A 17,268-nucleotide genomic window follows, 5' to 3' on the forward strand; every position below is an offset into this window, starting at 1 on the left:
CGTATCCTTTGTGAATTTTATTACTTCTTTTTAAAATCAGATTTAAATAGCTTACAATAATTTAGACCCTGCTAGATAACTTTATTATTTTTTTTTTTTTTTAGATAACATGGAAACTCTATGGGGCAGTTCTACTCTGTCCTACAGGGTCCCTATGAGTCGGAATCGACTCGGGGGCACTGGGTTTTAGATAACAAAAGGAGTCTCTGGGGGGTGCAAATGGTTAACATGCTTGAAGGGTTGGAGGTTTGAGTTCACTCGGAGGCTCCTCAGGAGGAAGGTCTGGCCACCTACTTCCGAACACACTGGCCATTGAGCACCCTGTCAAGCGGAGTTCTACTTGGACATACATGGGGTTGCCATGAGTTGGAATTGGCTTAACAGCAACTGCTTCAGATGACAAAAATTAATTTTATTAGGATAAACTATGTTGTTTATTAAAACTCACTAGTTCTATTGTAAACCAAAATAATTAGTTGAAATAGACTCCTAGAGATGATATACCATTGAAAGTTGCTAACACTTTTTTTCTTAGAGCAATCATGATAATTCCACATGTGTAGGACAACTTAGGTCATTTCCTTCTATTATATCTCTACCGAGCCTATGTTTTTAAATCTCCTACCATGATATAAGTTTCAAGACTCCAGCTGAAACTGGCAATTTCTTGCTCTTTAATGGCCCCCAAAATAAAAATTTTAAAGAGTGTATACGTACACACATACTTTTTTCCCTTAAGTTGCTATTCCAATAACTAATGATAAATTTATAAATAGAAAAACATTTCTCAAAACTGACTAGTCTTCCATCATTTTCAGTGTTAAAGACTTTCCTTCTTTGATTTCTAAGATGCCACTTTTGCTTTCATTAGGATTTCTCCAAACTTCCTGTCTTAGTCATCTAGTGCTGCTGTAACAGAAATACCACAAGTGGACGGCTTTGAAAAAGAGAAATCTATTTTCACACAGTCTAGTAGCTTACAAGTCCAAATTCAGGGTGTCGGCTCCAGGGGAAGGCTTTCTCTGTCTCTCTGCTCTGGAGGAAAGTCCTCGTCCTCAATCTTCCCCTGGCTGAGGAGCTTCTCAGGAGTAGGGACCCCATGTCCAAAAGATGCGCTCTGTTCCTTGCTGCTTTCTTGGTGGTATGAGGTCCCCAGCTCTCTGCTAGCTTCCCTTTCCTTTTATCCTCTTGAGAGAGGAAAGGCACTACAGGCCACACCCCAAGGAAACTCCCTTTACCTTGGATCAGGGAAGTGACCTGAGTAGGGGTGGTATTACAATCCCACCCTAACCCTCTCAACATAAAATTACAATCACAAAATGCAGGACAACCACACAATACTGGGAATCATGGCCTAACCAAGTTTTAGTGATACGTATTTTGGGGGGGGACACAATTCAATCCATGACATTTCCCTTCTTAAGTATTTATTGAGTCTCTGCTCTATTTCAGGGATGCTCCTAGTCCTTGTGGATTTCTGTGCTTCCATTGGTCTTTGAGTGATTCTGTCCTTAGCACTTCTCCCCCTTGACAGTGAGTAGCAAATCAATATTGCCAATCAGGATCTTTATCCTAACCCTCAGATTCTACTCTATTTCAGGGATGCTCCTAGTCCTTGTGGATTTCTGTGCTTCCATTGGTCTTTGAGTGATTCTGTCCTTAGCACTTCTCCCCCTTGACAGTGAGTAGCAAATCGATATTGCCAATCAGGATCTTTATCCTAACCCTCAGATTAGGTATCTCCCTCGGGACTTTCCTCAGCTCAACATACTGAAAATGGAATTGATGATCTTCCCCAAATCCTGTTTTTATTCCTCTTCTATGTGTGGCAGCTCAATCAATTAGTGATCTTTGTTAAACATTATTTAGATTTGTGACATTCTCCTGCCATGCACACACACACACATTTAAGTTGTAAGGGTCTAAAAACTTGAGTTAACATGTAACAATTACTACATGAACCGGATCCAAATTACATATAAAAAGGAAATGTTAGTGGTGATTCTCAAGATTGTCTCACTTGTCTGGTAAGTTTACTATTAGGACCTCAGTGGTAAAGAAATCATTTCTCAGAGTCTTTTGTTTAATGTTCAATTATAGATATGCAAATAGATACTACAAGGAGGAAAAGAAATAATGTAACAGGTATTCTGGGAATAGTTTTAAGACATGAGAGCAGCAAATACAAAGAAACTCTTTCTAAATTCTTTTCCCATTTTCAGGTACTCTGTCGATCGTCACACAGACATGGACAGAATATTCAACATTGATTCTGGAAATGGTTCGATTTTTACATCAAAACTTCTAGACCGAGAAACACTGCTGTGGCACAACATTACAGTGATAGCAACTGAGATCAGTAAGTCCAACCTAATATCGCTGCTGTCCCTGGTTGATGGAGTGGCTGTCCTACCAAGGAAGGGCTCATGGAGCACCACTGAAACTCGTCACCATGTATTGATAACCCTACCTGATACATATTGAGAGAAAGCACCCGGCCACAATTTGCAGTCATGTTTCTTCTAGACATGTGTTGGTTCACTCATAAACTAGAGGGGCAAATGTGGAAATTCTGCAGCTTGGAAACAATAAAATGCAAATACATCTCACAAAGGAGATTGAGTTTGTATGTGTTGCAATTGATTCCAAAAACCTTATAAATCAAAGCATTACAAAGGCAGCTGAAACATGGAATCAATTACGTTAGAAATTGTGTGTGGGAAGGTCAAGTATACTTTAAAAAGCATGCATTATTTAGAAATCTTTTGGATATTCATACTCAAGATTTCTATTTCAAAATATTTAGAGTTAAGAATTACAAATTTTGACTTTTTCATGGTACATGAAAGTGAGAGATACAAACCATCAAGTGACCAATAAAATGTTTAGAATGAATTACCATAGCAGTCTTTCTGAAATTTGAGGCAAAGCAAAAGAGGGCTTAAATGAAAATTATTCTACATAATGAAAACTGTGTACAGTAAACACAATGTGTAAATCTAAATGCATAAAAGAAGTATAATCTTTAAGATAATGTTCAAAAGTTTTTTGTTTTTGTTTTCTTTAGAAGACTTTTGAATTATAGCTCATTTTTTGGTTTTCAGTTTTAAAGGTCCTTATCATTTTTAGCTCTGTTTGGCTATCTAGTCTGAAATACTCTATATCATATGGTATATTACAGTTGTATTCATTGTCAAGGTAACTCATGAGATCTGAAGTGGTCGAAAGATACTGAGTGGAATAATACATAACCAATACAGGCAAATAGAAGCATTGCTTTTTGATAGCGATAAGGACGCCTTATTATAAATTGGTTGGGTAAGAATTTGCTGTTCAGAATTTATGGCAAGGTACTGATGTGGGTACCAGTGACAGAGCACACTAAAAGCTTTAAAATTACAAAATTATATCTCACTGATAAGGGCCATTTGCTTAACATCATGAAATTTATTTAAGCTTTTTTGTGGAGGATATCATTCCAATTTATGTTCTACTGAAGTAGTCATTTCATAAGTATTTTAAGCTTTGGGCCTAAAATTTTCTGTTTTAAGGTTTAATGTTTCTATGACTCATTTGAAAATATTCGTGATTAGGTCTTTTAAAGGTTCAGCTTCAGCAACTCTAACTTTTGAGGAGTAGTGTGAATAAAATTTTAATTGCACAGGACTGTAGAAATTTTATTGTCCAAACTTCTTAATTAATTACCTTTGATGTAACGGAAGCCAAGAGCTTGTTTAAGACTAGCTCGCTCCCACTCCAGGAACTTTGCATTTGCTGTTTCTTCTACCTGGAGAGCCAGAAATATTCACATGGTTTCATTCATGTCCCTATGTAAATGTCATTTCATCAGAGAAGCTGTCCCTGTTCATCTATTTAAAGTAACATATCCATCCTTCTTTGTTTAATTTTTCCATAGCACTTACCACCAGCTGACACATTATATGTATGAGTTTGCAGTTTGTCTACCTCTATTAGAAGAAAGCTCCAGGAGGCAGGGAGTCCCTGGGTGGTGCAAACCGTTAATGTGCTCCACTGCTAGCGAATGGAAAGCTTGGAAGTTTGAGTCCAACCAGAGTTTACTCAGAAGAAGGCCTGGTGACCTAAGTGACCTATTTCTGAAAAATCAGCCACTGGGAAAGAGTCCTACTCTGACACACATGGGGTTGCCAAGGGTCAGAATCGACTCAATGGCAACTGACTACTGGTCCGGGAAGAAGGATCTTTGTGATATTCCCTGTGTGTCTCAGCACCCATATCAGTGGCTGGCACATATTAGATCCTCACTGAGTATTTGTAGAGTGAACACATGAATGAAGTGAATGAACAAAGGTGGGGTGAGCGGTCCCATCTCCTAATTTTTATACCAGGAATCTGTCTCCCATACTACCCCAGTAATCTATCATAGGAGACAAATGAAATACTTCATTTATCTCAGGTTTCAAGCATAGATTCTGCTGTATCATTATTCCAGGTGAACAGTCTGGGCTTTGGAGTCAGGCAGAGCCAAGTTCTAATGCAGGCTTCATTATTTACTAGCTCTGTGAACTTGAATAAATTACTTACTTTTCTCTGCCTCAGTGTTCTCATCTATAAAATGGGGCAGTGTCTATATCTACCTCAAAAGTTTGTAAGGATTAAATAAGATAACATAGCAAAGTGCTTGGCATGATGTCTAGCTCTTGTTCAGCACTCAGACTGAAACGCGAAAGACAAGTAGCAATCCTTTGGTTTTCTGGGGGTTCATGCACACCTCCCACTCTACCTCCCCATCACCTTCCTTTTATCTTTGTTTTCCCATCTGCCTATTTCTTTGACTTCCTTTAAAATATGCCTCGGAATGCCTCTCCTGGGTAGTTTTTCTTTATTTTGTGTTATTCTAGGGTTTATTATGTCTTACCCACCAACCAGTTTGTCATACTGTGGTGGCTTGCACATTACTATGGTACTGGAAGCTATGCCACTGGTATTTCAAATATGAGCAAGGTCATCATCCATGATGGACAAGTTTCAGCAGAGCTTCCAGACTAAGACAAACTTGGGAGAAAGACCTGGCAATCTACTTCCAAAAATTCGTCAATGAAAACCTTATGGATCGCAACAGAGTACTGTCTGATACAATGCTGGAAGACGACCACCCTCGGTTGAAGGGCACGACACGATAGGCACAATGATAAACTTAAACATATCAGTGGTCACGAAGATGGCCCAGGACTGGGTAATATTTTCCTCTGTTGTGCACAGGGTCACCATGAGGCAGAGCTAACTTGACAACAACCAACAACAGCAACATTATGCAGCTGTTTTTTACTATATCAACACCAGTAGCTTTGTCTCCTAGGTATTTTCATCAGGTGTATCCAGAAGTACCAAACAGTCTACTTCTACTTTCTTGTGACCACCTTAACCTGTGGCGGGGACTCTCTAGATTGAATGAATGAGAATGAAGGAGTGCGTGCATGCTGCCTACTGGGAATCAGTGGTCAACACATGAATGCATTTTCCTTTCTTTTGGCATGTTGCAGATAATCCAAAGCAAAGCAGCCGAGTACCTCTATACATTAAAGTGCTAGATGTCAATGACAATGCCCCAGAATTTGCTGAATTCTACGAAACCTTCGTCTGTGAAAAAGCAAAGGCAGATCAGGTGAGTTTCATAAGGAAGCACATTCAAATTTACAGTCAGATTGATTTAGCTCTTCCAATAATTCAGTTGATACACAGAGCTGAGAGCTAGTTCTTGATTATCTATGAAGTGAATGGTAAGGAAATTAATACTATAAACAAGAACCAGGACTAATGTTTAACTTGCAAAAGAGAACAAACAATTTTTAAGAACTTGGAAATTCGTTGTCTAAAAGACTAATGTTGATTCCAAACCGGTCTTAAGTTTTCATTAAAATAGATTAGCCGGAGCTTTATTGGACAAAATATTTATTGGTGAGCAGATAGGTTTAATTACCATATATACATGAAAATAATACCTAGAATATATTTTACAATTACCTATAATTCATATTTTCACTTATTCACATTTGTCCATTTGTACAAGAATCTTTATGAATTGAATGTTTTACTGCTTTCTCCATTTGTTCCCACCTGAAGTAGGTGCCAGGGATATAAAAATTATTTTACCAAAAAAAACCAAACCCAGTACCGTCGAGTCGATTCCAACTCATAGCAACCCTATAGGATAGAGTAGAACTGCCCCTAGAGTTTCCAAGGAGCACCTGGAGGATTCGAACTGCCGACCCCTTGGTTAGCAGCTGCAGCACGTAACCACTACACCACCAGGGTTTCCAAATTATGTCACGGTTCCTCAAAATACACGTGCGTGTTAAGGCACGTGTTAAAGTAGGAAGCTAAAGCCACTATGTTTTAGGTGCTCATTTTCTTTTTAACTTTTCTGAAAGTGGATGGCTTATGTATGTGGCAAGGCTGCAATTCTAAACAAGCTGTCCCAATAGTGCCTCCATTTTGTTAAGTTGCGATACTGTGTCAAATCATAAACAAATCCAGACTCAGCTAAGGAAAGGCTTTATTCAGCAAGAAAGATGACTGCAAGGAGGAAACCAAAACCAAACCCAGTGCCGTCGAGTCGATTCCGACTCATAGCGACCCTATAGGACAGAGTTTCCAAGGAGCGCCTGGCAGATTCGAACTGCTGACCCTTTGGTTAGCAGCCATAGCACTTAACCACTAGGCCATCAGGGTTTGCAAGGAGGAAAGGGACAATTAATTTCATTGGGAGAGGGATCTGTTGCAATAAGGAGAACACTCTGACCATCAGATCAGCAAGCATCTCAAGAGGTAGGCAAAACCACCAGTTTGTCTTTCATGGAGGCAAGACTAAACAGAAAGAGCCAGGTGTGAAGAAGTACAATGAAAAGGTGGTGTGATCAGTTAGTGAATTAGAGAATGTTTTACGCTGAGGCCAGCCTATTTTCAGGGAGGGACCCTTAAGGAGGGGTTGTATGTTGGCTCTGGCTGAGGGTGGGCCAAAATGCAAGGACCTGGGAAAGGAGAGAAGTTTTACCAACGTTTGCCTAATAAGCATTTTGTTTTTGATTGATCATTGGAAAGAAGCAGTTCAGTTAATCATTTATGAGGCCAAGAATGGGAATTTGGAGGGTTTGTGTCTGGCTTTCTTAGAGGTAAACAAGGAGCCATCTATGAGTCTTACCTAAGTCATATGAGGAAGCGTAGCTCTTCGCAGCAAGCTGCTTTCTGTAACCCAAAGAGTGGGGAGATTTCCTTAAATGTTGCTGTTTCCAAAATCACAGGGTTCAGGTAAAATTCAGCATTGTCAATTGTCCTACAGCATTGTGATATTTTAAAGCTTTCTATCAGCCTAGAGCAGTGTTTCTCAACCGGGGGTGATTTTGTCCCCCAGGGGACATATGGGAATGTCTGGAGACATTTTTTATTTTCACAACTAGGAGGGTACAACTGGTATTGAGTGGGTAGAGGCCAGGTATGCCGCTAAACATCCTACAATGCTCGGGTCAGCCCCCCCAACAAAGGATTATCCCCAGCTCTGTGATTTTCTAACCCATCAGTTCTTCCCAGAGAGTGTAATATGGTAAAGTTTTGTAAACTATCATTTTTTTAGAATTTATTTTATTTTTGTTGTTGAGTAAGCGACCATTCTTCAAATCACAATGAAAAATCACTTAATCAAGCAATTTACTACAAAACTATAAGAAATACTTTTGAGTTAGCAGAACTTTATTGCAGCTTTATGGTTTTATTTCAGTTGATTCAGACCCTACATGCCATTGACAAGGATGACCCCTATAGTGGGCACCAATTCTCATTCTCTTTGGCCCCTGAAGCAGCCAATGGCTCGAACTTCACTGTTCAAGACAACAAAGGTAAATGAGTGCAAGTTACATTCTTTGTCTATGTGTCTAGATCTAGATCACGGATGATCCAATGGGTGGTCTAGATCCGATCATGTCTAGATCAGATCATGGATGATACAACACGTGGTGCTGTGCCCACATACATTCACCATTTTGCTTTCTGGTTCCAGACAACACCGCGGGAATCTTAACTAGGAAAAATGGCTATAACAGACAAGAGATGAGCACCTACCTCCTGCCTGTGGTCATTTCAGACAACGACTACCCAGTCCAAAGCAGCACTGGGACAGTGACTGTCCGGGTCTGTGCATGTGACCCCCACGGAAACATGCAGTCCTGCCATGCGGAGGCCCTCATCCACCCCACGGGGCTGAGCACGGGGGCTCTGGTTGCCATCCTTCTGTGCATCATGATTCTACTAGGTAAACTGGTTCTCCCTACATCCCATCTCCCCATGGTGAGGGGCACACAATGTAGCTGTGACACTCTAGATTTATCCGCCTCCCCCAGTAAGGCATACAGCCTGATCTAGGTGAGTAGAGTTACATTCTGAGAATTTTGTGTTGTTCTACTGAATTCGTTTGTGCTTGAAAATGGCTTTGAAGAGTGATCAGATGTGAAACTTGCCCATGTCCTCGTCTACCTGGGGAACCCTTACTCCAAAAGAATCTCTTGCCTATCAAAATTCGTGGGGATGAGTCTCAGGGGGCTTGGAGAGCAATACAAATATGCCCTTGTCATTTCATTTCTTGTTTAATATTTAATCTGGTGAAGCATTGTCAATGTTAACAAGTGGAAACTGTCGAGCATGGAGTATATGATGAAGGCTCTTTCTACAAAGGTAAGGTTTAAAGATCAAGGAGAAAGGGGAAAGAGGAGTGTAATGACTTTTTCTCTCTTACACAGGAAAACAAACACTCTGCAATTTTCTTTAACTCAGCAAATTTATTTTGACCTACCCATTTAAATGACTGCCTTTTTAGCTCTCTGGTGGCCACATACATAATGACTATTATTTCTCAGACTCTTGATAATAAATAACTTTTATAATGAAGGAAATAAATCCGGGACCCACCAAGAAATGGATACGATAACATAGAAAGTCAAGATCTAACGATGAATTCAAATGAAATTTTTACACCCAACCCCTTTATTAAGCACACAAGTTAAGCTCCAATTGCTGAACAGTCCCTTGCCTCTTTGTGAACTAAGGAATCAAATATTAGTTAAGGCAATCCTTTCAAAAATAAAAGCAAGATTTGAAAAGCTTGCCTAAACCAGCCCAAAACAAACCCGTTGCCATCAAGTCAATTCAGACTCATAGTGACCCTATAGGACAGGGTAGAACTGCCCCATAGAGTTTCCAAGGACCACCTGGTAGATTTGAACTGCTGACCATTTGGTTAGCAGCCATAGCTCTTAACCACTACGCCACCAGGATTTGTCTACACAATTGAAAAAAAAAAGGGAATGAATTAGGATTAACCTGGATTACACAGGAGGAGAAAAAAAAAAAAAAAAGTCTTTAAAAATGAAGACCTAGTGGCTCTGAGAAGAATAAAGGAGGACCTACATTTCTCCAAGAAGAACATGCCTAGGGATCCCTGCTTAAGGGCTTCACATTCCCGATCAACTTCACTAATTATAACGGAAGTCTAGAAACGCAACTACAGGACTATGATTCTCTTTGTCAGCTAAGATTTGAGGAAAGTTTTTTTTTATTTTAAGATACAAAGATAAATAAAAACTGACAGTGTGCAAAGACAAATCAGCGTTTCTAATGGTGTGAGTCTGTAAAAATAATTTTGGGAAAGGAGGATATGAATGTTCTTTTTCATTAAAAAAAAAAAAAGTTCTTTTTAGAAGCCCTGGATTGGCAAGACTGTACTCAGGTAATATTCTGTGGACTTCCATGGAAGGGTTTCTTATTTGATAACATTTATTCCTGCTTTCTTTCACTATCTACCCATTTTATTTTCTCCTTCCTCTTTTCTTGTATCTAACCAACTCACTTTATCTGCCCTTGTCATTTCCTTCCTCCAGTGAGTTTGCTGTCTCCTCAAAAGCAAACCAAACTCATTGCCGTCGAGTTGATTCCAACTCACAATGACCCTAAAGGACAGAGTAGAACTGCCCCGTTGTTTCCAAGGAGCAGCTGGTGGATCCAAACCACCGAATTTTTGGTTAGCAGCCAAACACTTAACCACTGTGCCACCAGGGATGTCTCCTCATCAGTCCTAATTAGCCTCGCTAACTCCAACATCTTATCTTGTCTCTTCAGAATCCTGTACCTAATCAAAAAAGAGAAAAATGGGGTGTCATTTTAGGAGGCTCACACTGTGGGCTGGACACCGTGCAAAGGGGCTTCCTAAATGTTTTTCTCGCTTAATCCTCAGAACCCTCTGGCACATATTTATCTGCATCTGAACTGTGAAAACCGAGGCTCCAAGACATTAAGACACATAGGCAAGTTGCACAAGTTCCTAGCCCATGTCTTCTCCCCACAGAGGCTTGGTGCTTCCATGCTCCTTCCGTTGTCAGCTTGTGGAACGCAGGGCAACTGCCAGGCTGGAGGAGAGCCCAAAATTACAATGGGACAGTTGAGGAAAGTGGAGGAGAGTGTTTCAGAAAAGGAAAGTCATGTTGATATAGAAGGAAATCTGCAGTCAATAAAGTGAATCATGTGACATCTAGTATTTTACAAAAATAAAACAACAGTAAAAATAGCTACTACATCTCCCATCTCTTACTGCACTTTATTTAGAGTTTGCAAATCTTTCACATTTATTAACTCAGTCCTTACAACAACACTTGACTTAGAAGGGTCAAATCATTTAAGTTAACTTAGGTCTTCTATTTTCAAATGACTAGCTGCCTTCTAATTTTATGAGATTTGAGCACCGATTTGTCCAAAAAAAAACAAAAACCAATCTCTTGGCCATCAAGTTGAGTAGAACTGCCCCATAGAGTTTCCAAGGACCACCTGGTGGATGCAAACTGCCAACCTTTTGGTTGGCTGCCATCGCTCTTAACCACTACGCCACCACAGTTTCTACCAATTTGTCCAAGTACCTCCAAACACAAAAATAACCTCACTGCTGCCCTCTGGCACCAAGGGGCAAGTGAAAAGGGAGGCTCCATTCCTGGTGAGGGAATCTTGTCAGTGTATCACTTTATCAGAATTTTTTTTTTCCTCCATGTGCTTAGAAATTACATTTTCAGTTTTTAAAAGTTAGCATCAGGAAGGATCTCCCCTTTAGACAATTATACTCTCAAGAAATTCTCTTTAGATGTGCAGGGGCCAATTAAGGAGAGATAGGCAATTTTAGGTGTGGAAGAATTAGGCAGGAAATAAATGCCTTTGAGTTATTGAATATGGCCTCTCTTTTCTAGACAATTGTACTTCGAAGAAATCGCTTCAGATGTGCCTAGGAAAACTACAGGAAGTTTAAGTTGTGGGAGAATTAGGAAGTAATAAATGCCTGCTATCTTGCCTTAAATCACTGAATGAACTTGTGTACATCAGAGTTTAATCCTTTGAGAGACAGTTGGCTTGATTCTATTCTCTAATCCCAAAGGCTATCCTTAGTTATAACCATCTGTTCTGCAAATTCATTCCATTGGTCACACTGGAAATCAGCATGAAAGGGAGATTATGGGCCTCCCTCTTCCCAAAGCCTTACAAAGCTCCCCGGTACCCCGGCTGCCTCTCATCCAGCTACATAGTCTCTTAGCTGTTCCTCAAATACCCCGGCACACTCCCACCCAGGACCACCTCTAGTTCTTTCCTCTGCCTGGAACGTTGTTTGCCAGATAGCTCCCTTGATATCTCCTCATGTCTTTCCTCAAATCTCACTTCTTCAGTGTTGCAACCTGTCCCCTAAAACATGCGCTGTCTCCCAACATAAACAGAAACACTCCCCGCTCTCCTTACTCTGTTCTACCTTTTCTTGTTTACATACCACCTATCGCCTTCTAATAATTTCCGTAATTATTATGCTCACTGTTTATTTTCTGTCTCTATTCCTTCCTAAATCTTTTAGGGCAGGGCTTTTTATCCATTTTTTATGGATAGTGCCTAGAACAGTACCTGGCACAGAGTAGGCACTAAATAACTGTTCATTTGAGGGAGGAAGGGAGGGAGGGATGGATGGATGGATGGATGGATGGATGGATGGATGGATGGATGGATGGATGGATGGATGGATGGATGGATGGATGGATGGATGGATGGATGGATGGATGGATGGATGGATGGATGGATGGATGGATGGATGGATGGATGGATGGATGGATGGATGGATACTCTGAATGAAGGTGGCAAATGGAGCATCAGAATACTCTCTGGTGGCAAAAAAGTGCGTACAACTATACAACCATACTCTTGAAAATGGCAAGATTGCACATTCTTTAGAAATATTCTACAATCCAAACAGGCATCAAAGCATGGTCATTAAGAGTATGGTCTTTTAGTCTGACCAACCTGGATTTGGTCACATCTCTACTTTTGAATTGCGTGTTCATGTGACATCTCTAAACTTCAATTTTGTCTTGTGTAAGATGGACTTATAATAATGCTACCAACTTTAAAGGGCTATTAAGATAATTTAAATGAAATTTCTGTGTAAAGGAGCCGTAGTGATGCAATGGTTAAGCACTCGGCTGCTAACCAAAAAGTTGGTGGCTTGGACCCACCCAGAGGCTCCATGAGAGAAAGGCCTGATGATCTGCTCCCATAAAGATTATAGCCATGAAAATCCTATGGGCCAGTTCTACTTTGTCACTTGAGGTTGTTATGAGTCAGAATCAACTCAACAGCACCTAACAACAACAGCAATATGTAAAGTGCTTAACATAGTGCTTGGCACAAAGAAAATTTTTAATGGGTATAACCAATTATGGTTGCTGATACTAATAATCTCTGAAGTTCTAATATATAGACATGTGGGCATGCATATATCCATTACTGTATATGTGTAGATATACATTGTTGTTGTCAGTTGACATAGAGGGGATTCTGATTCATGGCAACGCCATGTATTCAGAATAGAACTGCGTCATAGGGTTTTCAAGGCTGCAGCCTTTCAGAAGCAGGTCACCAGGTCTTACTTTGGAAGCGCCTCTTGGTGGGTTTGAACCTCCAACCTTTTGGTTAGTAGTCCAGCGCTTAACCATTTGCACCACCCAGTGACTCGTGTATATGTACATACCCAGTGAAAAGCCATTATTTGGCAATTCTTATTGTAATAATTCAGTTTTCATGGCTCATAAAAATTGGACTATGTTATGGGTGAGATTATAAAGAGATGTAACTGGCATTTTCCAGGATAAACTCCTTTGGTCAAACTTACCTTACCACTGCATTTTGCACCCTCGTTGGCTGTTCTCTCTCTAAGATGTCTCTACGCTTTTACTGCCCCATAGGGTTTCCAATGAGTGGCTGGTGGATTTGAACTGATGACCTTTTGGTTAGCAGCCAAGCTCTTAACCACTCTGCCACCAGGGCTCCATGTCCATCTGTAGATGTGTTACTCTGCAGGTAGCCAAATACATCCTGCCCAAGTGCTAAGAAACACCACGAGCCACTTAAATACAATTCTTGCTTTCTCTGTCATTTGAGTTAGGAGGAATAATCAAAAGAACAACCATTCTGGGTAACAAATTTCCAGAACATGAGCCTTTGAAATATAAAAGAAGTTCTCACTTCAATGGTTTGTTCTGTTTAGCTCAAAGAGAAATCATTTGGTATGTATAGAATTACCCCCTTCAAATTGGCTGAACTGGAAGTCCACAATGGCTTCCTGAGCTCTATCTGGGTCTCTCCAGGTATCAACTGTAGCAATATTTCTTTATATGTAGAAAGGGATTCAGACATTCACATCTCTACTTTGGGTTTTAAGCTAATTTTACAGTTTTAAAAGAAGGCAGAGTGCAAAAGTTATTTTTGAGGTGGAGTTATGCAAACCTTTCAACACACTCCCCAAGGTGCCAGCCTTGTCCTTATAACCAGCATTTGAGGTGTTCAGCATAATTTGCACTGTGCTGGAGCTTTTTTATTTTATTTTCTCCTTGCCTTGAAACTAGTCTGCCATTTCAAAGCAAGAAGGAACCGCTGACAAAATGTGGTGGTGGTTTATTCTCTCCTTAAAATGTAAACTTCTCACAAATATTTACTCCAGTTTTGGAGTCCTGGTTTGATTACGTTTGGAGACAAGTACATCTTTAAAGGAATAAAAGTTGAGTCTGCAGTCTTCGAGAGAACTTTTAAAACTTCCCTTTGGAGCCCCGTGTTTCTTCCTGACGTTAATTGGGAGGCAAATTAACTTTCCCTTCCCTTTCCGTTTTCCTTCTGCTTCCAGTGACCGTGGTGCTGTTTGCAGCTCTGAGGCGGCAGCGGAAAAAAGAGCCTTTGATCATTTCCAAAGAGGACATCAGAGATAACATCGTCAGTTACAATGATGAAGGTGGCGGTGAGGAGGACACCCAGGCCTTTGATATCGGCACCCTGAGAAACCCTGAAGCCATAGAGGACAACAAATTACGGAGGGACATCGTGCCCGAAGCCCTTTTTCTACCCCGACGGACTCCAACAGCTCGTGACAACACCGACGTCAGAGATTTCATTAACCAAAGGTTAAAGGAAAACGACACGGACCCCACTGCCCCGCCCTACGACTCCTTGGCCACCTACGCGTATGAAGGCACCGGCTCTGTTGCCGACTCTCTGAGCTCGCTGGAGTCGGTGACCGTGGATGGAGATCAAGACTACGACTACCTGAGTGACTGGGGCCCTCGCTTCAAAAAACTGGCGGATATGTACGGAGGGGTGGACAGTGACAAAGACTCCTAATATGTTGCCTTTTTTTTCTTTTCCTATCCGACACTGAGATATGTCAAGTGGCTCTTTCTTTATATTTATCCACTACTCTCTTCTACCGGTTCCAAAAGTGAATGGCCACAGTCTGTGTGGATCAAATGTTAGAGACTTTTTTCTAGTACACTTTTATGACCTTCCAAGAGGCAAATTTTTATTTTTTAGTGCATCCAGTTTACCGAGGCAGTCCAATAGGTACAGTGCTAGGGGAGTGGATGGGGGCAATGCTTCCCCCAGTTCTTCTAAGGCAAGTTTGGAACCCACTCAGTTCCACTGGCCTGGTCTTCTTACTCCATAACATTGACTCAGGTCAGGTGGCTGCTCTGATTGTACATTTCACATGAGAATGGGGTGAGGAATTGTGCTTTAATGGTATAACTGTCCATTTCAGTAAAAGAAATGAGGGAGGAACATATCAGCTCACAAAGAGATTATAAAACCATATATGGATGTGGGTTTCATATGCAGGAGAACCTGTGAAAGCTGGAACCTGTGTAAGGGGGAAACCTGTCACAGAAGGGAAATTCAAATATTTTCCACTAATAGAGAGCAATAGAAAACCAGTGAGACTGTGTCCTGTCAAAGGTGGAAAACTTGTGAGACCCAGAAAAACCACTCAGTCCGGTCCAGTTCCAGGGCTCTTACCCGTTTCCCTGTATTTAAAATGGCAAAGAATTTAAAATGACATTTGCCCATCCTGTTTATTCTTTAAGAATTTTCCTGGCACCAACTACTATTCAAAACATCAAATCCATCAATGTTTTAAGATTGTCCTGAAGAGAAGCAAATTTAATGTTAACACTTAAGAATGACAAAAAAAATTAGTAGAAGTTTATTTCTATTGCCAACTCCTAATTTGTTACCTTATGGACATGCAAAATTTTGTCCTTGCACCATATGAGGAATTGACTTGAGGGCACTGGGTTTTTATTTTTACCATATGAAAGGAAGTGGGAAGATAGCTAATAATGTTAATAAAGGAAACGTTTAGCATATTTTAAAGTTTTTGGCCACCAAATGTATCACAGATCACTTGAAATTATTTCAACATCAGTAGGCTAATTACAAATAAGTCTAATTGTTTAAAAAGCTCTTGGAAGTACTGTTCCAAGATCAATTTTAACTCCTTGCCTGTAGATGTCAACAGTATTATTCTTATATACTTGAAAGTAGCAGTTTGAAGTACGATAATTCATATTCTTCAGATAGTTCTTATACAACTAAAATGAATGAGTAAGCTAAATTAAATAAAACTCAAGCCCTTGCTCTCAGAGTTTAACGGAGAGGTAAGAGCTAGCACCCTTGAACCTGACACCCTGTCCTTCTTAGCCAGGAGCATCTATATATTTATGTAATGTGATGATATAGATAGACAACATTGGGATTGTGGTGAAAACCTGCATATTACATGATTGGGAGCTGCTTAAAGAGGAAAACTTGGATCCCTTCTACAAGAGTGTTTAAAATCATAATTAAAATGATAGTTAACTTTCAAAAGCATTAATATTTTTTCACTGTTTTTAACTTTGCTTCCATGGCAACCCCCCCCCATCCTTTCTTTGAACTAATGGTAAAGTAATGGTCTCAAACTATGACAGAAAAGTAACGTAAAATCCATTCAGCCTATTATTTCTCTAATTATGCAATTAGCATCATAGACAGTCATTATCCAGAGGACTTAACTGAACTGAACTATTCCTTTGGCAGGTTCAAATCATTGATTTCCTACAGCTGTTCTAATGAATCTTATCGTTAGAATCTTACATTGTTTGGCCATCAGAAATTTCCAAAGTACTGTAATGAAAACATCCTTGTTTTGAAAACAAAAAAATAGACTGTGTATATAGAGTATGTACTTAAGATGCTGACATCATTTGCTAGTTTTAGGGATTTGTTTTCAATTAATGTTAATTTTCTACAGATAATCTTAGTATTATTTCCATTAGAGAACAATGTCGTATCAGCTCATATTTTCTACTTGGAAACACACCGTTGTTTACCTAAATTTTAAAATAGGCGTATTACCCAGGAAGTAACAACCGTACCTTTAAAACAAAAGAAATGTAGTCCTTTTGGTTACCCAATTAGACAAGAGTGAAAAATTCTACAACCATATTATTCCTTGTGTTTCCTAAATGGTTTTCTAATTTGTGATAGATTTCCCTGTATACTAACAAGCTTTTCATGCTTGAGCTATTCCCTGCTGACAGGGTTTTCTTTTTCTAGTTCTTCACACACACATACACACACACACACACACACACACACACACACACACAGAGGAATGCAAACAAAATGCTAAAACAGGGCTTCACTGTAATGAATTGATACGTATCATAGTCCCAGTAAGTGTTAAAAAAAAAAAAAAGATGGCATAGTAAATTTCATTAATAAGAACTAGTTATTCATAGCAATAGAGGAGCACCTTAATCACACAATTAACCATAAAATTACGGAGCTTTCTGTGCTTATCTTCTTGTCCTGTAACAAATCAAGAAAGATAGTCCTGTAAAAAGAAAGATATCATCAAAA

The 17,268-nt window shown here is 39.8% G+C and overlaps 1 protein-coding gene across 4 annotated transcripts in view; it reads left to right on the forward strand.

Moving 5' to 3' along the window:
* Positions 1-17,009, forward strand: part of CDH6 (cadherin 6) — a 152,320-nt gene extending 135,311 nt beyond the window's left edge. For 3 of the 4 annotated variants that reach the window (XM_049861640.1, XM_049861650.1, XM_049861660.1), the window contains 5 exons: positions 2,223-2,359; positions 5,523-5,644; positions 7,754-7,871; positions 8,033-8,284; positions 14,222-17,009. In XM_049861640.1, coding sequence (XP_049717597.1) covers positions 2,223-2,359; positions 5,523-5,644; positions 7,754-7,871; positions 8,033-8,284; positions 14,222-14,712 — 1,120 coding nt within the window. In that variant the 3' untranslated portion in view covers positions 14,713-17,009. Of the gene's footprint in view, positions 1-2,222; positions 2,360-5,522; positions 5,645-7,753; positions 7,872-8,032; positions 8,395-14,221 lie in introns of all 4 variants that reach the window. The other variant, XM_049861659.1, reaches the window with a different exon arrangement.
* The last annotated feature ends 259 nt before the right edge of the window (positions 17,010-17,268 follow it).

Source organism: Elephas maximus, chromosome 2 (genome assembly GCF_024166365.1).
Source record: "Elephas maximus indicus isolate mEleMax1 chromosome 2, mEleMax1 primary haplotype, whole genome shotgun sequence".
In the NCBI taxonomy this organism is placed as follows: domain Eukaryota; kingdom Metazoa; phylum Chordata; class Mammalia; order Proboscidea; family Elephantidae; genus Elephas; species Elephas maximus.